General features: G+C 47.6%; 1 protein-coding gene across 1 annotated transcript in view; it reads left to right on the top strand.

The window, feature by feature from the left end:
• Prkn (parkin RBR E3 ubiquitin protein ligase) overlaps positions 1-20,719 on the top strand; it is a 1,200,313-nt gene extending 1,179,594 nt beyond the window's left edge. The window contains exons 11-12 of the mRNA XM_036169262.1: positions 10,269-10,386; positions 18,391-20,719. Coding sequence (XP_036025155.1) covers positions 10,269-10,386; positions 18,391-18,503 — 231 coding nt within the window. The 3' untranslated portion in view covers positions 18,504-20,719. The remainder of the gene's footprint in view (positions 1-10,268; positions 10,387-18,390) is intronic.
• The last annotated feature ends 1,100 nt before the right edge of the window (positions 20,720-21,819 follow it).

Below are 21,819 nucleotides of genomic sequence, written 5' to 3'. Positions count from 1 at the left end.
AAAGTCAACGAACTTACCTGCTACCTGCAGCATCATCCAAGGCTTGGAGAGGTCAATGGGAGTCATCAAGTCTAGTCCAAGTCAGTTTTCTACCAGGCTTAGGAGTTCAAAAGCCAGAAGAGTCTCAGTTGCCAGTGTTGGTGAGGCTGGACCTCCATGGCATGGTCCACAGGGGCATTCCGATTCCCAGTGTTGGTAGACAGGGCATGGTCTTGTGGGCGGCTGAAGGTCAGGGCAATACCATGGCCAGTGGCCCTACTGACCACATTTGAAGCAGGCTCCTGGCAGAGCTGACTTGGACTGAGCTCTGGCAGGAAGTAGCCTCATCTTCGACTTCCCTTGTCCCCCTTGTGCGGGCCCTGGTGGCCTCAGGGCAGCTGCTAAGGCTTGGGCTTAGAGCACAGCCTTCTGTTGTAACCTTGTCTGTCAGGATGACTCAGCTATCTCTTCTCAGCATTAAAAACTGTAAAAGCTATTTTCGCCAATTCCTGTAGGGGAGTTTGGGGACCCTCCTCAGCTTTTTTAAATGTTTTACTAGTATCTGGTGCTGACTGAGAAATGAAATGGGTGGCCAGGACTGTGGCTTCCACTGCGGAGGCTGGGTCAAGGCGAGTATATTGAACCATGGTCTCTTGTAACTGGTCTAGAGAAATGGCTGGCTTTTTGTCGGAGCTTATCAAAATTAACATCTTTGTCCGAAACCATTTCCATACCTTGGAGGAGGCAACTAACCATGAGGTCTCTTCTCTAGTGGCCATTTTGACCTGGTTGGCAATCCCAGTGGGACTCTGTAGCTGGCACAGCCATATTACCCATGGGGTGGGTTTGGTCTGCATACTGCCTAGCTGCTGCCTGAACTCGAGTTCATTCCTCGGGATGGGAGGGTGGAGGCCTGGATCACATAAAGGTCGTGCCAGGTCAGATCATAGGCCTGAGACAGATAATGAAACTCCTTGATGTAAACAGAAGGATTAGCAGAGAAGAGACCCGATCACTTCTCTTTGTGCGAGGTCCTCCGGGCCTGTGTTGTTGGGTGCTGTGACTCTGGGGATGAGCCGTGATGGTGTTGTCTCATTTCGGCCTCTTGATTATGTTCTGTGCCTCCATTGTGGTACCTGTGTCCTCCAGTTCTACCCACCCCCCATCCCCCACTCTTAACTGGTTTGTTTTCCATGTGAGTCCTCTGTAAGTTTCTTCCTTAGGAATTTTGTCTCCTACTTTTGGGGGAGTGTGTCATGGTGTCTGGAGGCCTCTCTGATGAATCACCTTCAGTCCTGGAGTTAAATGACAAGAGGCAACTCTGTGAGTTCCACTGTGCCCCCAGTAAGGCTCAGACACTGGACACTGGGGTGGGGGCGACTGTAGTATATAGATTTTCATTCATTCATTTATTTTAGAGCTAAAAGTTATCAGTATTTATGACGTGAAGTAGAGGCCTGACATGGAGGCACACACTTTTAATCCCAGAACTCAGGAAGCAGAGGCAGGCAGGTCACTGAATCCAAAGCCAGCCTGGTCTACAGAGCAAGTTCCAGGATAGCCAGGGCCACACATAGAAACTCTGTATTTAAAAAAAAAAGTAAAATGATCAGTGCTAGTGGCGTGCAGGCCCAGACAGAGCTCCAAGTCTCATCCCGCAGGAACCCGAGGAGTTCTTTCCAGAGAACCTGTAGTAATGGCAGGGTTCTTGACTTCGCCACAGAAAAGAATATGGACAGAATTGTATCATGAATCTTAAATGGTGTTATTAATAAAAACAAACCTGAAGCCAGGTATTGGGGTGAACACTGTAAGATCAGAGAAGCAGAACAAGCCACAGCTACCTCACCTTGCCAGTTCCTCAGCTGATCCTGTTTTCTCAGACTGGATGCCTCTTAGCTGAACTGTGCTGCTTAAAAGCCTAAAAGCTTAACCAGCTAGTTCCTGGTTTTCACACCTTATATACCTTTCTGCTTTCTGCCATCACTTCCTGGGAATAAAAGCTCACGTTGTGGGATTAAAGGCGTGTGTCACCATGCCTGGATGTTTCCAGTGTGGCTTTAAACTCACAGAGATCCGGATGGATCTCTGCCTCCCAAATGATAGGATTAAAGGTGTGTGCCACCATTTTCTGGCCTCTATGTCTGTCTAGTAGCTGTTCTGTTCTCTGACCCCTGATAAATTTACTAGGGTTCACAATATTTGGAGGAACACAATATCACCACACAGGATAAGTCCGTATCAAGCAGGGTCAGAGTTTAACAGGAAATTTCACAGAGACTTTAGCACTGGGGTTAGTAGACAGGGAAAGGGAGATCACACAGCCAGGAGCATGCTCGCTGCCGCCAGCTTCTCCAGAGCCAGGTCTGTAGACAGCCTCTGTTTACAGCAGCTTCTGAAGTTACACCTCAAAGGGTTGCTAAGGAGACTTCCCTTTTCATTAAAAGAGATCATGGGGCAATTCCAGACCAGCTTGCATTACAGCTGATAAGATAAAAGCCCAGGTCACTCAGGGTGCAGGGGAGGTGAAGAGGGCCTAGACTCCTAGATGGTAAACAAAGCCTGGTTTGTGAGAGTCCCAGGAACTATCTAGGAAAGGGTAAAGTGGTCCTTGTAGTTCATGCAGCCTCAGGACTCAGGCCTGGTGCATTGTTATTTATGAAGTAAAAAAGAAATGATTTGTTCATTAGAAAGTACCTCTGTGGGAAAGGACTGCTGTCTCTGTCAGCAACCTTCGCTGCTGTGTGTGTGTGTGTGTGTGGTGTGTGTGTGTGTGTGTGTGTGCATGTGTGGTGTGGTGTGGTGTGTGTGTGTGTGTGTGTGTGTGTGTGTGTGTGTGCGCGCGCACGTGCATGTGTGTGTGCATGTGTGGTATGGTGTGGTGTGTGTGTGTATGTGTGGTGTGTGTGTGTGCATATGTGGTGTGTGTGTGTGTGTGTGTGCATATGTGGTGTGTGTGTGTGCATGTGTGGTGTGGTGTGTGTGTGTGTGTGTATGTGCATGTGTGGTGTGGTGTGGTGGTGGGTGTGTGTGTGTGTGTGTGTGTGTGCATGTGTGGTGTGGTGTGGTGTGTGTGTGTGTGTGTGCATGTGTGGTGTGGTGTGTGTGTGTGTGCATGTGTGGTGTGGTGTGTGTGTGTGCATGTGTGGTGTGGTGTGTGTGTGTGTGTGCATGTGTGGTGTGGGGTGTGTGTGTGTGCATGTGGTGGTGTGGTGTGTGTGTGTGTGCATGTGTGGTGTGGGGTGTGTGTGTGTGCATGTGTGGTGTGGTGTGTGTGTGTGCATGTGTGGTGTGGTGTGTGTGTGTGTGTGCATGTGTGGTGTGGTGTGTGTGTGTGTGTGTGTGCATGTGTGGTGTGGTGTGGTGGTGTGTGTGTGTGTGTGTGTGTGTGTGTGTGCATGTGTGGTGTGGTGTGTGTGTGTGTGTGTGTGTGTGTGCATGTGTGGTGTGGTGTGGTGTGGTGGTGTGTGTGTGTGTGTGTGTGTGCATGTGTGGTGTGGTGTGTGTGTGTGTGTGCATGTGTGGTGTGGTGTGGTGTGTGTGTGTGTGTGTGCGCACGTGCATGTGTGTGTGCATGTGTGGTATGGTGTGGTGTGTGTGTGTATGTGTGGTGTGTGTGTGTGCATATGTGGTGTGTGTGTGTGTGTGCGTGTGTGTGTGTGTGTGTGCATGTGTGGTGTGGTGTGGTGTGTGTGTGTGTGTGTGTGTGCATGTGTGGTGTGGTGTGGTGTGTGTGTGTGTGCATGTGTGGTGTGGTGTGTGTGTGTGTGTGTGTGCATGTGTGGTGTGTGTGTGTGTGTGTGTGTGCATGTGTGGTGTGGTGTGTGTGTGTGTGTGCATGTGTGGTGTGGGGTGTGTGTGTGTGTGCATGTGTGGTGTGGTGTGTGTGTGTGTGTGCATGTGTGGTGTGGTGTGTGTGTGTGTGTGTGTGTGCATGTGTGGTGTGGTGTGTGTGTGTGTGTGTGTGTGTGCATGTGTGGTGTGGTGTGGTGGTGTGTGTGTGTGTGTGTGCAGGTGTGGTGTGGTGTGTGTGTGTGTGTGTATGTGCATGTGTGGTATGGTGTGGTGTGTGTGTGTGTGTGTGTATGTGTGGTGTGTGTGTGTGCACATGTGGTGTGTGTGTGTGTGTGTGTGTGTGTGCATGTGTGGTGTGGTGTGGTGTGTGTGTGTGTGTGTGTGTGTGTGTGCATGTGTGGTGTGGTGTGGTGTGTGTGTGTGTGTGCATGTGTGGTGTGGTGTGGTGTGTGTGTGCATGTGTGGTGTGGTGTGTGTGTGTGTGTGTGTGTGCATGTGTGGTGTGTGTGTGTGTGTGTGTGTGTGTGTGTGCATGTGTGGTGTGGTGTGGTGTGTGTATACAGGTGCATGTGTGTGTGATGGGGGGGGCAGTTAGACTAAAGAGGTGACCGCTGAGTGAGAGAGCGATCATTGCAGTTGGAGACACATAGTAGACTATTGCTGTAGAGATGTAGAACAAGGAAGATATTTGTAGATGAACAGAAGTAAGAGAGAGTGGTGGAAGTCTTCCAGGGAGACAGAGAGTAAAACACAGATGCTTAACAAATACAGATGTGTAAACAACTTAAAAGCTGTAGAAAAGGCTAAGCAGTTACAAAGTTGCCCTTAGTACCTTCTTCCTCGAGGAGAAGATAGTGTCCCCTCCCCTTAGACTGTCATTTGTGTCCCTCTCCACAGGTGCTGGGGAGGACTGCAGGTCTCAGCAGTTCAGACGGATTACCGGTGTCCCTCCAAGTAGAAGGATTTCTGAGCCTAGACTACTGGCTGCCAGAATCCACCCTGCCTCTTCCAGAAACTTAGAATCTTACCCCTGGTGAATTGAGTGGCACTTTCCAGGGGCGAGGCCTTCTGTGATGTAGGCTCTGGAAGGTTGTGGAAGACCTGCCCATGTGGGTACTTTTGTGTGCCACCAGCCACTGGCTTCTAACTCTGCCATGCAGCTCACCCCTGCCAGTGGTGGGAAGATCTCTCTGGCAGGCTGTCTCAGTTCCAGGTCCCCTGGCCATATCTTTGCTACACAGCTCTCACCCCTACCTCACTTCAATCTGCTCCATATGTTTGCTCCTGTGAACAGTTCACTGGTGGAGACAGTTCCCTCTGATTTGCATGGAAGCTGTGGCCTCCGCCCCAGTGGCAGCAGCAGGGGACCCTGAGTCTATTAGTGGGAGAGGTTCCCTGGCATGCAGCAAACGCAGGTGGCAAGGCAGGGGTTGGCAGGAGCAGATTGGCTCTGTGGTACAACAGCCTAGTCCTCTGTCTGTCCATCTGCACATCCACCTAGTCAGAGGCACCTTCTAATCTGTCGTCTTAACTGCAAGTTAAAAAAATTTGTTTAGATTGACTTTTTTTATTTTGTGTGTATGAATGTTTTGCTGCACATATGCATGTGCACTACAGGCACGCCTGGTACAGAAGAGGCCAGACGGTGTTGGATCCTTGGGAAATGGAGTTATACATGTTTCTGAGCTACCATGTGGGTACAGGGAATGGAGCCAGGGTCTGCTGGTGCTCTAAACCACTAAGCTATTTCTCTAGTCCCTGAGTCTTTACAACGAATCTTGCAGGAGAAAATTAAACAAATGGATAGACATGACAATGGGCAATGCCTATTCCTGGTGAGAAATTGAAGATGATTCTTTTTCTTTTTAAGGTTTATTTATTATGTATATAGTGCTCTGTCTACATGTATGCTGCAGGCCAGAAGAGGGCACCAGATTTCATTACAGATGGCTGGGAGCCACCATGTGGGTGCTGGGAATTGAACTCAGGACCTCTGGAAGAACAGCTAGTGCTCTTAACCTCTGAGCCATCTCTCCAGCCCTGAAGATGATTCTTGCCTTGGTTTTTCATGCTTGTGTTTCTCAGATTGGAGATAATTCATATGTGTATTTTGAGGTGAAAATTTTTGGAACCTCTTTCAATGTCAATCATAGTCTTACATTAGGAGTAAGAAATTAAGAACTGCATTATAATTTTGACTTTGCACATTTAGAAGACTATTTGGTATTTAAACTTGCTCAATGTGAACAAATATATATGATATAAAATAAGAAACATATAACAGCTCCTTCTCTAACGGGAATCACAGAGAGTTGGTTCTGAGTCAATATAAGTAGCCAAGGCCAGGCATGACAGTCCTGGGTGCGCTCACTGACTTGTGCTGCTATGGACAGGTTCATGGGCTTTTCTAGTCACAGAACAAAAGTATGGCACAGTGGTACCCCCTTGTGGTCCCAGGACTCTGGAGGCAGAGACAGGAGGACCAGGAGTATAAGGCCAGCATCAACTATATAGTGAATTTGAAGCCAGTATAGACTACAAGGGACCGGTCTCAAAAAGAAGAAAAAAAAATATATATGCATTTACCAAATATGTTGGTAGGAACATCAGATGGACAGGTTACATCAAAGTGGGAAATCTCAGCCACAATTTTCAAAAGCTATCCTACAACATGCTTAGCTGTGGGCTTGGTATGCTAAGAATACCTTCTAAAGGTCTTATCATGTCATGGAGTTAGAATCCACAGGGAAAAGTCTACAGACTCAATTCAAATTATAATCAAGTGAATTTATTAATTACTGCGGGCAGGAGCACAGCCAAATTGAAGACGTGCCATGCAGAAGAGGCTGGAGAAAGGGTTTTTAAAGGTAGGCACCACAATTATCCCATTTTTGTGGTATGTGGTATGCACAGCTAAGTGAGAAACCGCTTCCCTGTCCTCAGCTAGTGAGGAGATATCCCTCTCACTCCCTGTTACATAGCAACAAGTGGGTTTGCATAAGCAGGAGCAAGTGGGTCGTTTTTTTACAATCCTGAGGAGGGGGCAAGGAATCAGCGTTGCCAGGAACTTGTCTTTTAGGAATTTAGAATGGGTGCCTAGCTCAAAAAGGGGTTTTCTTTAACTACCACAATCAAATAGTCAAGGTTGGGCCAGATACAAAGGCTGGTAATAAATGGCGATTAAGGCTGCTGACGACACCAGTCCAAGATCACCTTGGCTCTGAACCTGCTGTATTCTGTCTTTTATAATTGAGACATTCTGGCTGATCAGTCAGCCTGCAGAATCTTTACTACCAGCGTGGCTTCTTCAGAGAACTTAAATTTATGTATCTATAGCTAATCACACATACTATGAAATGATATATATAGCTTAATTTTTACACCATAATATAAAAAGCAGACACACATGTCTAGCCACTTGCTTTGGGGAACACGGGTTCACGCTCTCTCCGAGAGCCCCAGGCAATTAAGAGGTTTACTTTATCTCTGAAGGGATAAAGTTCATCGTGGCAGTGAATGCTGGCACTCAGCATCCTTCCTCCTTTTTCCATCTTTATTCAGTCTGGGCCCCAAGCTCAGGGGATGGTATCACCCACATTCAGCATGGGCCTTCCTTCCTCAGCTAAGCCTCTATGGAAACACCCTTGCATAAATATGCAGAGCTGTGTTTCCTAAGCGAGTCTAACGCCAATCAAGTTGAGAAGTAGCCACCCTGTTCGCCGGATTTAGGACCACCTATGCATCCGACAGACTGAATCCATGCATGTTAAAGTCAAAATGCATGTCTGAGGGCCAGATCTTGAAACAGTCCTCACCAACCACAGCTTCGTCATTGGGCTCCAATCTATAGGGTGTGCCAGAGCTAAGGGAAGTTTTCAGTGACCTACAGTTCAACAATCAAGCTGACTCTGCTTTACACTAATAAAGTGCTCCCAAATCATGTGAGTCCTTTTGCATTACTTGAGGATGCTCTTAGAGTATCATGGCACTAACGGAAGTGGGTTTAGCTCTGGTGACCAGCCCTTGGCAAGTCTCCCTTTGGGGCCAACCATCACCATCACGAATGCATCCCTGATGCACACCTGTCTCATGGGGTCCTATTCCAGATGACTGTCACTTAGCTAAACTTGACTGAGTTCTTGCTGTTACCTAGGCACGAAGCCAAGGGCTGGAAACAAGAATGACTCAAACATGACCTCAGTCTAGAAGAACTCACTTTCTGTTGGAAATAACAGAAACATAAATATCAGGGTTCCTACAAAGAACCGCAAAATGCTGAAACTTAGGAAAAAATGGCTGTTTCCTTCATAGGATTTCATTCATACGGACTGGAAATTTTAACAAGTGAAAGATTAGAATATAAAGATGAAATAAGAGTGGGTCTCATCTTTGAAGTTAGATTCCTTCCACCAGACTTTGGATCTCAACAGGGACGGACCCAACTGCACTGTGAAAATCGGGGGTGGGGAGTCCCTAAGCTGCAGTTTCTGAGCATAGGCAGCCCAGCACCTCTTCACTTCTGCTGACGGGACAGGTGCCTGCAGGGCCTGGCTTATAAACCCAGTTTCTGTGGCCTGGAAACTTGCTAGTGGGCATCTATGCCTGGGGCTGGCAGCCTGCCGGTCTCCGGAGTTGTTGCATTCAGTCAGCATCAATGCTACCGAGTAGCTCTGGGAATATTCTCTTAAATCATTATTACAAGTTAATAAAATGACTTGAATGTTTGTATTAAAGCACAGAGGATGAGTGGATGGATAAATAGAGACAGACAGACAGATAGACAGACAGATAGATGGATGGATGGATGCCATAGTGGTCAAGGTGAAGGGGCTCTATTTGGATAACATTTTAAAGTACAGTACCAGATTACAATGCTCTTAGACTAAATCTAAAAACTCTTCCTCTCCAGGAGTCAGCCAGTACTTGAAGTAAGTGGGAAGTATAGTGTCTGAACTAGGCAGGAACAGAATGAAGCCCCAGTCTGGAGCAGCTCCTTTGGGAACCCCTTCTCTAGCTGAGGATGTTGTTTGTTGTTTTTGCTCCTTTAGGGGTCCACAACCCAGCTCCCAGATAAATCACACACAGAGTCCTATTATTACCTATCAAAGCCGGGCTTTACTTTGGCTTGTATTTAGCCAAAGTATTTTGTATTTTCCTTAACTTAAATTATCCCATCTACCTTATGCCTTGGGGTTTTTATCTTTCTCTATTCCTGTATACCTTTCCTTTCCTTCTTACTCCATGACTGGCTGTGTAGCCGGGTGGCTGGCCCCTAGCATCCTTCTCTCTTTGTTCTTTTGCTCTTTCTTCCTCTCCTCCCAGATTTCTCCTTCTGTTTATCCTCTCTGCCTGCCAGCCCCGCCTGTCCTTTCTCCTGCCTCACTATTGGCCATTCAGCTTTTTATTAAACCATCAGGTGTTTTAGACAGGCACAGCAACACACCTTCACAGAGTTAAATAAATGCACCATAAAGGAATGCAGCACATCTTTGCATCACTAAAACAAACGTTCCACAGCAAACCCAAATGTAACATATCTTAAATTAATACTCTGCAACATGAGGCTGTCTTAGTTTTCAAAAGCATTAGGTTTTCAATATCCACATTTTTGGGGGTGGGGAATGCAGCCAGCCGGTAGCAGGCAGTTATGAGTCAAGGATGGTCTAGTACTTGGCAGCATGAATGGTGATATAAGTACGGCTTACCGTGCTGTAGATCCTGAAGGAGTTTAAATTACCAGCCAACGACCCGAGTCAGATGCTCATGTTAGAACTTAAGGAAATGAACCTCAGCCCTCAGCGCCCCATGTTTTATTTCCACCTGTGAGGCCTCTCAGGAAAGGAGGAGGCCTTGTCCAGGTCTTCCATCCGAGTGATTTGAGCCCAGGCAGCTGCTTCCAGGCCCACAGTCCTCGTCTCTGCTGCCATCAACTCCAGAGGTCTGCCTCTCTGTCATCACCATGTCCTCTCTCCTGGGCCTTCTGGGATAGCACGAGAGGCCCCCGTTCTCCAGGGGCAGGAAGTAAGGGGAAGAGACTAAAGGTGAAGATTGTTGACTCACAATGACCTTTCCTCTTCCCAGTGTCTGGTCACTGTCCGTGCCTCAAAGCCTCAGAAATGAAAATGAATGTGTCCGCCTCGCACTTAACAAATATCTATGAGAGGCATGTGAAAGCCTTCATCCCTAGCCTACATAGTAACCACTTGCTAGGTATTATTTATTACAATCACATAAAATCCCCAGAACACAGCACTCCATGCTATAAAATTGAGCAATCTTTTCTTAGCTCATGAGCATATGCCACGTGCCAAGAACATAATGCCCACACATGTCCAGTGGTTGTACAGCACTTGTCAAACAAGTTCATATTTAAGCTTCTTGCCTGAAGGCACTTCCATCTTTTTAAGTATCTGCAGCAGCCCTTCAAGGAATGCAGACTTCAGCCCCAATAATAAAGACCCAAATTTGAACCTCTTTTGTCTCTACGAATCCAGGCCTACCGAGTGGACGAAAAGGCCGCCGAACAAGCTCGCTGGGAGGAGGCCTCTAAGGAAACCATCAAGAAAACCACTAAGCCTTGTCCTCGCTGCAATGTGCCAGTTGAAAAAAACGGTGAGTGCAAGCTGAGAGAAGAACCTGGCCTGCCTGGGCCTCCTGCATGGCAGCCTCGGGTGGCCATCTGGGCTTCTGGGAGGGCATACAGCTTGAGGCTAGCTAGGTAGAGTGTGGATGTCAATTTTTCAACATGAAATTTCTCAACCTCCTAAACCCAAATCCACTAAAACTACCCTAGTTTCTTCCTGGAAATTTGGGATGCTCTCACACACTAATATACGTTGAGGCAGGAGACAGTAGCAGCGTCCTAGGTGGTTTCTATGGGATGAAATTCCATCCCTGGACTGGGAACTAAGGTGGTAAATGAAACTTTCTGGTGAGATGGTGGCCAGCAGTGGGTGACACTGAGTGCATCAGGGCTCATTCCAATGCCAGTGAAGAGAGAAGATACACAAGATACACTAGTGGTCCTTCTTATAAATGACATTAGACACTTGCATCAGATGAGCTGTTCACTCTTCTAACAGCAAAGTCTAGTATCCCCACGAAGTGTCCTCCACAGGCCCCCAGAGTCCAGGCTGAGAGACAAGACTGCCATGTCAGCTCTATTTTGTGAGGTGATGGCAGCTGCATCTCCCTTCATGGACAATAATATCAAAAATAGCTAATTTGTGTGGCACACTCACTAAATGCTTATCCCAAGTCCTCTGTGAGGATGAAGTGTTTACTCCTCCCAGGCTACTTGAGGAAGTAGGGTTAGGGCCAACATTCCCAGCATACAACAACATGTTAAAGCATTTCAGAATTCCTTCGGTCAAGAAGCAGGGGTAGATTTATTTAATCAACTTTTCCTCAAGAACTTTAGGCCACAAACACCCTCCAATGCCCTTCACGCATCCCCCATTGCCCCTGTTAATATCCCCTGAGGTTGGGAACCCACCTCAGTTCTCCTGTCCCTGCTGCAAGGGAGGCAGTGACGTCTTAAACGGCACTGGTGCCTGGCTCATCCATGCGAGTGTCAGCATCACTGGACTTTGGAAAGGGACTTTCTCTTCTGCCTCCCAGAAAATCTTCTGTGATTTTTAAGAATCCAAAACGACTACTTGAACATATCTCTGCTAGACATGAAATGAGAGCAGGGCGAGTTTTCCTAGCATGTTCCATTTTGCAGTCAACAGACAAAAACATGCACATTCGTGTTCGAATGGTTCCTCTTCATTAATCCTCTAAAGCCTGGCCAGGTATTGTCTCACATGATGGTCACATGCAGTCACATCCACTGGCCTCATCAATGTGGAGCCACATGGCTATGGGAAACCCTGGAGCACTTAGACTGAATGATACGCCTCTTCCACCTCCTACATCCATGAGCCAGAGGTCTTGGCTCTCAAAGAGAGTAGGGATCAACTCACCTCTACCAATACCTGTCTCTGCTGACCGTGTCCTGAAAGTATAGCTTAGATCTCCCTTGAGCATGTAGGAGAATTGCCAAGTATACTTTTAAAACTACACATACCTGGGCCTCCACCCAGACCCCAGTATGTATATTTTTAAGCCCATACCAAGGTGTCCCAAGAGACTCGAGGGCTGTGGTAGCAAGGCCTATGCATTGGCAAGCATCCTTCAGGGCACACAGCTATGTGCGACACTTCTCCCCTAGTCCACAGCAAGAATGTGCCATGCAGAGGACATTTGAACCAGGCGGCAGCAGCGTTTAGGGCGTTGCCCTGCCTGCAGCAGGGTAGGACATGAGAACCAAAGCCGAGTTCATACCCTGAGAGCCACTACTGATGCAAAACAGCTCTTCCCCCAAAGAGAAAAAGGTTTGTTCTGAGCCAAACTTGAGTGGCCATGTTGTGGGAACACAGGTCCAAGTTGCCCAGAATGGCACATTCTGCTGTGGAAGAGGCTAAGTAAACTCAGAGTCACTGAACTACAAGTCAGAAGTCCATGCATGTACCAGATAGATTGGCAGGGACATCGTATGGATTGGATACAGCAGAGCAAGGAGGACTCTGATAAAGTCCTCACGAGATGTCCGAGGACAGCCTTAGCTTGAGACTCGGAAGAAGCCAGTGGCATGCTAAACTCACCAGTACATTCTGTTCTGAAAGTTTGGTCTAACAAACACAAAGTTGTTAGGTCAGGTACAGAAACCAGTGGCAAGTGACTGTCAAGGGGCTGAAGTCAGCCCAAGGCCACTTGGCTCTCAATCTGTAGCATTCCATCACTCCACGTTCACCAAGTAAAGTCAATAACTCTGCAGGACCAGTACCGCAGAGGTGGCCTTTTCAAGGAACATCAGTCGGTACTACTGGGGTTAGCATGCTGGTGCCCCTGGAGGCTCCATCTGGCTCCCCCTGAGAGAGGCAGTCTCTCACCCCTCCTGCTGGCACACTCTGGACTTCCACCGTGCCTTCCTTCATCCCCTCCCCTTATTGTTGTCATGGACCGCTTTGACTTCGGGGAGGTTGCTGGGAATAGGGTCCCTTCCATTCTGCTGCCCGCATCTGGCTGGCTCCGGAGGGCTTCCTGTGTGGGTTGACCGCACTGGCTTTGAGGACTGCAGTAGAAGTTGGCTCTGGTCTGCTTGTGTCTCAATCCTCATCAACCATTGTCACCCGTGTTTCTAGCATCGGGGGCCTGTTAACCTATCGTCTACCCACCCTCTGGGGCTCGGGGGCCATCTGCTTGCCTTGCACAAAGCTAGGATGAAGGCTGATGCTGTGATGTCTGCAAGGGGCACGTTAGTGTGACATCTCAGTAGATGTTGCCCAGCATCATTCTGGTTCTCATCAGACAGGAAACTGTGGTGAGTGGGTCCCACAGCTATGTTAGGCAAGTAGTCAGCCTTTATGTGGCCGAGAAGATAATGCATGTAGGAAGTAGTGTGGGGGCGCTGGGCATAGCTTGGGATTAGACGCCAGTTGGTGGACACTGTGGCCTTCCCCTTCCTCCCCTGTGACCAGCCCTTCTCTGAGGGCTGTGTGCTATAGGATCGTGTTGCATGTTTTTCTGGGTGTTAGCTGCCCTCAGGATGGCAGGTGCTGAGAGCTGTCTGGCTGCAGAATGGAAGCTGATGAACCTATATCAAGCACTCAAGCCTTTAAGAAATGCCTTTATCAACACCCACAAGACTGTGCCCATGCTCCCAGGGTGGCAGGGGCAGGCTTAGCTACACCCAAGTCCCTAACTCTGAGTCCCTAACCCCTGGGAAAAGAACTCCCTTGGTGAACCTCCCTGTTCCTTTGTATGTTGGGATGGCCCAGCAGGGCAGTAGTTAGCATGCACCTGCTAAGAGCATAAGTTAAGAGACCCCACTCTAGCTCTGCCCACCACTACCAGACCATGATCAAACAATGAGAGAAAGAGGGAAAAGATGGCATTGTCAGAAGAGAGTATTCAATGGCTACTAATGGACAGGGCCCAGCAGCCCGCTACACAGATTTGAAAAGCACAAGCTAAATAGGACAAGACCATGTCTCTAGTATCCCAGAGAAATGCAGATTTGACCCAAGGAAGAAGCAGAGGACCACATGTGTAAACACAGTGGGATGTGATCACCATCTCTGGCCTGTGCTGGAAGCCCCATGCTTGCCGGCATCCCCAGGCACAGCATGACAGGACACTGTGTGTGGGGCCAACATGGGAGCCAAGGGAACCACTCAAAAGAAATCCCCTGAGCAGATCTGTTAAGACACAAGCCACACCACAGGCATGGAGGCGGAGTGAGTCACTGATATAGATGGTTTCCCATGGGGTTGTGTCTTAGAAACGCTGTCAGGGCTGTAAATGGGAAGCACTGACTCGTAGCCTGCTGAGTGTTAGCCTCTGACCTACAGCACTGCAAAGAACCTAGATTGCCCTCATGCTGACCCTGAAGCACCTCTGGACCAGATGCAGGCCCAGGGCCAGCTGCACTGTCCAGTCCCAGCTCAGCTAGCTCATGGCTGCTTCCACATTCAGGAAAGCACTTCTTCCTACAGGGAAATGGAACAATTTTTCTGTTTTCTGTCTTTTGTGTCTATGTGTGTGCATACGTGTGTGTGGGTGTGTGTGCAGGTGCACGTATGTGCAGGAGTACACAAGTGTCTGTAGACGTGTGAGTGGAGGCCAAAGGCCAACCTGGGGTATTACTCAGGATTCTATCTTTTTATTATTATTTATATAGAAGAATCAGAGTCTCAGGCCAGCAGGATAGCCCAGCAGGTAAAGGCACTCACCACCAAGCCTGATGACCTGAGTTTGACCCCAGGACCTACATGACTGAAGGAAAGAACTGCCTTCCTCAAGTTAGCCTCTGACCTCCACACACATGCACCCACTAGCAATAAATAAGTAAATAAATTACTTTCATTTTTGTTTTGAGACAGGGTTTCTCTGTATTGTAGTTGGAGAGCTTCTCTCCAGGTTCCACCAAACCCCTGCAGTCCCATAACCCACGTATAAAATAATCATACAGACACTTATATTATTTAAACTGCTTGGCCATTAGCTCAGGCCTACCATTGTCTAGCTCTTACTCTTAAATTAACCCATTTCTGTTAGTCTATACTTTGCCACATGGCTTGTGGCTTACCGGTGTCTTTACATGTTGCTTCTCATGGCAACGGCTGGCAGTGTCTCCTCCCAGCCTTCCTGTTCCCAGCATTCTCCTCTTCCTTGTCCCACCTACCCTATCCTTCCTGCCTGGCTACTGGCCAATCAGCACTTTATTTATACAGAGTGATATCCACAGCACTGTGTAGCCCTGCCTGTCCTGGAATTCACTCTGTAGACCAGGCTGGCCTTGAACTCAGAGATCTGCCTGCCTCTGTCTTTTGAGTGCTGGGATTAAAGGTGTGCACCACCATCACTTGGCTTAATGTATATGTTTTTAAGGACACATTAGTCACTGGCCTGGAACTCGCTCATTTGGCTGGCCTAGGCTGAGCTGGCTGGCCCCAAGGGTCCACCTGTCACTGGCTGGAATTGCAAGTCCAGGCCACCATACCTGCCCTTCTCTTAATATGGCTCTGGGGACTGAACTCGGGTCTTCGTGCTGACAAGTTAAGCACTTCAGCACCTGAACCATTTTCCCAGCTCCACAACTGCCCTTCTCAACCCAGGGCAAGCCTGGGTACTTCCTCCTATAATCCCCTCCAACTTCCAGACATTTCTTCCCCATCGTCTCAGGCAGGCAAGGTTATGCCTTGCTTCTCGGCTCTGTGGGTGCCTGTAGTGGTTGGATCTACCCGCAGGTAGTGTGGGAGCATCGACTCACTGTCTAGATCCAGTGTAGACACCGCTGCCCAGGGGCCTGCCATGTCCTGGTTGTCAGTCTAGAGACAGAGTTCACCACGAGAAGAGCCACAGTCCCTTCGTGTCACTACCAGGTGGCTGTGGTTCCGTCAGCAAGTCCCTGCTTCCGTTTACAGCCACGTGTCCCTTACTGACGGGACACAGTGTGAGAAGTGTGTCATCAGACGTACCTGTCACTGCTCCGACACAAGCCTAGATGCCAGTGGCCAATCAGGAGGTTCAGGGAGAGTGGGAGGCTGAGGCAGCTGCAGTGAGTCACGTGAACCTTCTTCCAAAGTGGGAGAAGAGCTCACACGTAAGGAAAGCACACGATGAAATACTAAAAAAAAGAAAAATGAATAATGAAAGTGTCGTCATTTAAACCAGTCATGGGGTAGCTCACCTCTGTTATCAAATGGTACGCGTCGAGCATAGTTGTACAGATTCTAACCGCCCCCCCCCTCACTTTTTAGTGTTCTTTTTAGTTAGCACACAAGAGAACAGGCTTTGTTCCAACACTTTTAAGAACGTTTTAAATGTGGATTGATGTTTGGCCTGAAGGTATGTCCGTGTACCATGTGCACGCCTGGTGCCCACGGAGGGTGTGGGATCCTCTAGAACTTGAGTTACAAACAGTTGTGAACTACCACACGTGTGGTGGGAATTGAACCCAGGTCACCAGAAGAGTCGCTGGTACTCCTAACCACTGAGCTGACTCAGGCCACTGACATTTTGTACATGTGTGTGCTTGGCTCATATTTGCTCCCATACTACTCTTTCCCACTCCCCTCTTTCCCACTGGCTCCTACACCATCTCTAATAACCCCTTTCTGCCTTCATGTCATATATATATATATATTGTGCATGGTCGACCAGAATACCACTAAGTAAGTGGTCCATGCTGTCAAGCTACAATCTTGGTCCCAGGTGCACTTCTTTCTGCATTACAGGGTCTGGCGGGAGCCAGCTGTCTGTTAACGGCCAGGAAGCAAAGAGCCGCCTTATGGAACCCTGTCTTCCCACTTCTCTCCTTTCTTGCCCATAGTGGCACTGTTTTCTACAGATGAGTTATAGTGTTAGAGGTTCAGATGCATGGGGATTGAGAGAAAAACAAGAAAAGAGTTCTTACATAGCATAACCTTAAGTTCATCAAGTTTTGGCATATTGCTCAATATCCTATATGATATTTTAGAGAGACTTAAATGATGTTGCAGAATCACACTGTTCTATTGTATTATGCACATCCTAAGACACGGCTGTTAGCATGTGCTAATAATGGCCCTGTCTTTGATGATAAGTACTTTTTAAATTTTGTACATTTTCTACTTTATTTTTCATACATCTATGATCTTTTATGATGCTTCAAGCAAATCATAACCAAGTGGAAAATTTTAAATGTGCTATCCCAAGACAAATGCCTACAGGCAGAGAAATATTTTAGAGTAGTGTTAGCTGTCATGAGTGCTTTCTGTTAATAAAAATGAGGTAACACTTGGATATTTTGATAAGCTAACGAGATAACTGGTAAGCGTGGGTTTCAGAACCCACCTAGAGTTGAGTAACAGGTGAGCAAAGAGATTGCTTTGCCTGGATCTCCAACAGTTCTCTTCAGTTCCCACAGAAGACTCTGGGCTTCTGAGCCCAGAAGCCAAGGACACCTGAAGGGTGGGGGCTGCGATCCCAAAGTAGGTCCCTCGATAAGGAGCTGGCCATTCATTAGAAATGACAGCCCCTGTTCCAGGAACACTGGTATCTCAGTGCTACCACTTGACAGATCTTTTTCACCTTGAGAAAGTTCTCCAGCAGAGCCGTGCCCCAGCCTCAGCATCATCAAGATATAATGTAGGATATGCAGGACACTTGACATGCATTTCCTTTCTCACTTTTTCCTTCCTTCCTTCCTTCCTTCCTTCCTTCCTTCCTCCCTTCCTTTTTTCTTTCTTTCTTTCTTTCTCTCTCTCTTTTTTCTCTCTTCCTTCCTTCCCCTCTTCCTTTTTTTGTTTTGTTTGTTTGATTGTTTTTACTTTTTAAGACAAGTTTTTATGGAAGCCACGATGACCTGCAACATACTGTGTAGCTGAATATGTCCATGAATTCCTGATCCTCCTGCCTCCACCTCCTGAGTTTGGGGGACCACATGTGTACACCACCATGCCTGGTGTGTGCAGCGCTGGGGAGCAAACCCAGGGCTCTGTGTGTGCTAGGCAAGCAGTCTACCAGCTGAGCTACAGTCCCGACATGGCAACTTCCTCTCTTTCCTTCTTGCCTTAACTAAAAATTTAAATACCATTGAGGAACACGTTCTCTATTAAAAGTAATAGGCTGTTGCAACTCCTGCTTATACATTTTGCTGAACCAAGTAACACTGAATAAATATGAAAAATACCACCCCCCAATGCATCATATATTAAATTATGAAATATTTAGTATGTATTTAAAAATCATGAGTTTAATATGGCTATATTTTTTAAATGAAGAATCAGCAGTCTATGAAACATGAACCATTTGTGTCTAAGCACATGAGGGAGAGCAGAGAAATTCAGATGTGCACATGGAATTTGTCCTGACGGCAAAGAGCCCTGCCTCCATGTCATTATCTCACCCATTTCTCACTCGGGAGCTGCCTCCTATGGCGTCTGACTGTTCCCCCTGGTTCAGAGTCTCCTGTCCTTGTTGCTTAGGATTGTTCACTACAAGAGTAATTTCTGGGATGGCATGCTGGCATCCGGGCCAGGGCTCTGGCGGTGTTTGCTACAGCACCTGTGTCCTTTGTCCCCACAGGAGGATGTATGCACATGAAGTGTCCACAGCCTCAGTGCAGACTGGAGTGGTGCTGGAACTGCGGCTGTGAGTGGAACCGAGCCTGCATGGGTGACCACTGGTTCGACGTGTAGAGGGATGTCACTTCAGGCTCTACCCTGGGCCGCACCTCCTCATGGGAAACACGTCGACTCCTACCTTCTTAGCCATTTCTTCTTCTCTGTGCATGTAAGCACATACCTGCACACGCACAAACACAGGCTGCAGATTACAGATATAGCCACTAGATCCTTTCCACGGCACCCACGGAAACTAGCAGCACCCACTGGGTACCCAGCAAAAGGCACTTCCAGGCCTCTGGCTTATGCAAATATCAGCGCTGGGAACAGAGTGCAGCGCCTTGTTTTGGATTCTCATCTCAGCATGAATCCAGCTGGCTCATCACATGGGCAGAGGTTTTCCAGGTTTAACTTCCTGCCTTCACCTTCACTAAATCCATGTTGAAGCCATGGGCGAAGCCAACAGCTTTCCAAGGCCATCGCCACACTCTGTGTGCAAGTTAGGCTGCCAGAGTGCGCTCAAGATTTGAGAAACAGTGTTCTCATTCAGCAATCACCTGTTCCCAGAGGGCCCTCCCCAGCAATAGTCAAACACGTTTGTTTATCCCCGAGAATCCTACCTTCACAAATGGTGCTGATGAGACGGTAGCTCCACCATACACAAATCAGCTTATCAACCAAGTGAGAAACTGGGAAAGCTAATTGAATGCCAGCTCTTTAAATTACTGGGAGGGCATCGAAGCTGAATATATTTCCATTTGTTTACTTACCCGCAACTTTAGAAAGAAATGTTTTTTCCCTGAAAATATTACAAAGTCTACAATTTTGTTTGAAGTACTCATATTGCAGCCTGGAAGTTTGGCCTATGCCCTTGGCTTCACTGTAAACTTAATAGAAAAAGTGCCTATAAAGGGGGTGTTTTTAGAAGCAATCCCACAATGCTCTTCCAACGCTAAGAGCAGGTCAGGCTTATATTTATGGAATATTTATAGAAGGAGCATTTCTAGATCATCTAAGTGAAAACATACCTGACCCGTCCATCAGAAGGGGAGACACCTCTGCATACGTATCTCTCCCAGCTGTTAAGTCCCAGGGAAACCCATGTACTCAGTGGTCCTACAGGCAGGGACTTTTGCACAATAAACACACACTAGAATATTCTTCAGGTTAATATATATCACATTTGAATGTTAATTTTTCAAGAATTTATTTTCTTCTGTTTTGTTTTGTTTTTGAGGCACTCAAAACACATGAAAACATTTCCACTAGGTAATGTGAGCCACATTTTCTAAACTGTATTGTGTGTGCAGGGGTGAGGTGCAGTCTCTGCCTTTCCCTTTTATTTGATTTTCTGACTTCTCAGGAGGCTGAGCTGGCAGCTGAGGGTCTCACTGGCACATGATGTCCCTTGAGACTTAAGAGACCTGGATCTTCTAAAATCAATGAGCAGGTGTAACCAATAGAAACTCTCAATGGTGGGAGAAGAGGCAGTGACCTCAGAATTTTCCAGGTCACATCCCAAGAACATCTGCTCCCCCACCCCAAGCAGCCTCACCCAACCTCACCCAGAATGCCCCCAGGAGCATTCTGCCCTCCCCTTCCTCAGAGACATAATGCTGAAACAAGACAGTGGTGTGAGAGGGGGCCACAACAACATGAACAGCCCCATTTAGCATCAACTGATAAAATCCATCCACTCCTACATGCCCCAGGGCCTCAAGACCCGAGTCCAGAAGCCAAAAACTTTAAAGAAATGAGGTATTGGCATCTTGTAGCATGAGGAAAGGTCAACAGACCTAAGCCCAGGCTTGTATCCCATTGACCCAAGTCTCAACCCCAGCCAGGTCCTGAATGAGTGTCATATGCTGACCCAAAATGGCAAAGCCACCTGTCCAGCAACACTCAGGACACCAATGTCACCCATCACTATTTCATCTGTGACACTGCCTCCTTCCACACCTGTGTGCTCTCATGGTTTTGAGAAGCCAGGACAATGTTTGCTCTTCAGCTTTAGGTGTCGAGATCCCACAGAGCTCAGTGGCTCTCCAGTGTGCTCATTTTTTTTTTCTTTCTGGTGATTGCCTATGTTTCCTTCAGAATAGAATAGTGACTCTTGAAATAACTTAGGGGGAAAACATCCACAGTGTGTGAACATGAATCACACACAGCCTGTGTTGTGTGAGCATGATTAGTGGGGTAAAAAGTGGATGTCAAGAGAATGGAAATCAAACCTTCGCAGAACAATCTTTCTTCTGTGAAGTGCCCAGATTGTCAATAAAAGAATCAAAAGAGTGTTTGAGCTTGTTCTCGGGGAGGCCTTTTTGGTAAATGTCGGAGATGTGGGGGAGAAGGTGGGACACATTTCTTTGTGGTCTCTCATACAGCTTGGAAGCATCACCCACTGGGAAAGTGGCTCCTTTTCTCTCCATGATTAGCCTTGAGGGTTCTGCTTTTTTAATTATCAAAATTTCAAAACAAGACCTCATTCTGAAATGTGATGGCTACTCTCTTGCCTTGATCACAGATTTGTCCAAATAAGTGTTCACAAGAGAAATTGGGGCTGGAGAGCCTGGAGAGATGGCCCAGAGGTTAAGACCACTTGCTGCTTTTGTATGGGACCCGAGTTCAGCTCCCAGCACCCATGTGGTGGCTCACAACTGTCTGTAACTCCAGTTCCAGGGAATCCGATGACCTCTTCTGATTTCCACCTGCTCCTTCAGGCATGTGGTGCACATACATACATTCCGGAGGGTACACACACACACACACACACACACACACACACACACACACAAATAATGTTTTGAAGAGAGAGAGGAGAGGAAGAAGCGTGGGTCCAGGGGGATGGCCAGATCTAAGTGGTGGCTACAAGAGCATGAGGATCTGAGTTCAATCCTCCAGAAACCACATCAAAAAGCCAGGTGCAGCAACACACACCTGTAACGCTAGCACTGACAGGCAGAGACAGGAAGAGCCCGAGGGCTCACTGGCCAGTCTCACAGAACTGGTGAGCTCCAGACCTTGTCTCAAAAATTAAAATAAAATAAAAGGAATACGAGAAAACCAAGCCTCCCCATACCTGTGCATCTGTGCATCTCACACATCAAAACCAAAATGTCAAGACTGTGTGGTGGTGGCTTACGCAGCTGTCAGTGTGTTTATCGGGTGCCTCCCTCGTCGCCGTGGTGGAACACTTGGCAGGAGACACTTAGAAAGGGTTTGTTTGGGCTTGTAGTTCAAGGAATGCGATAGCCAGTATTGACCATGCACTCCACAGGACTTAGAAACTGTCTAGAGGGAGGGGTTGGATTGGGTCACTTAGAGTGAGAAGACACACCTGACTATGGGAGGAGCATTCTGAGGCTGGAGAAAGTAAGCCGGACACACCAGC

This window comes from Onychomys torridus, chromosome 19 (assembly GCF_903995425.1).
Source record: "Onychomys torridus chromosome 19, mOncTor1.1, whole genome shotgun sequence".
Lineage (NCBI taxonomy): Eukaryota > Metazoa > Chordata > Mammalia > Rodentia > Cricetidae > Onychomys > Onychomys torridus.
Note: the sequence above shows the minus strand (reverse complement) of the source record. Positions and strands in the feature narration are given on the sequence as shown.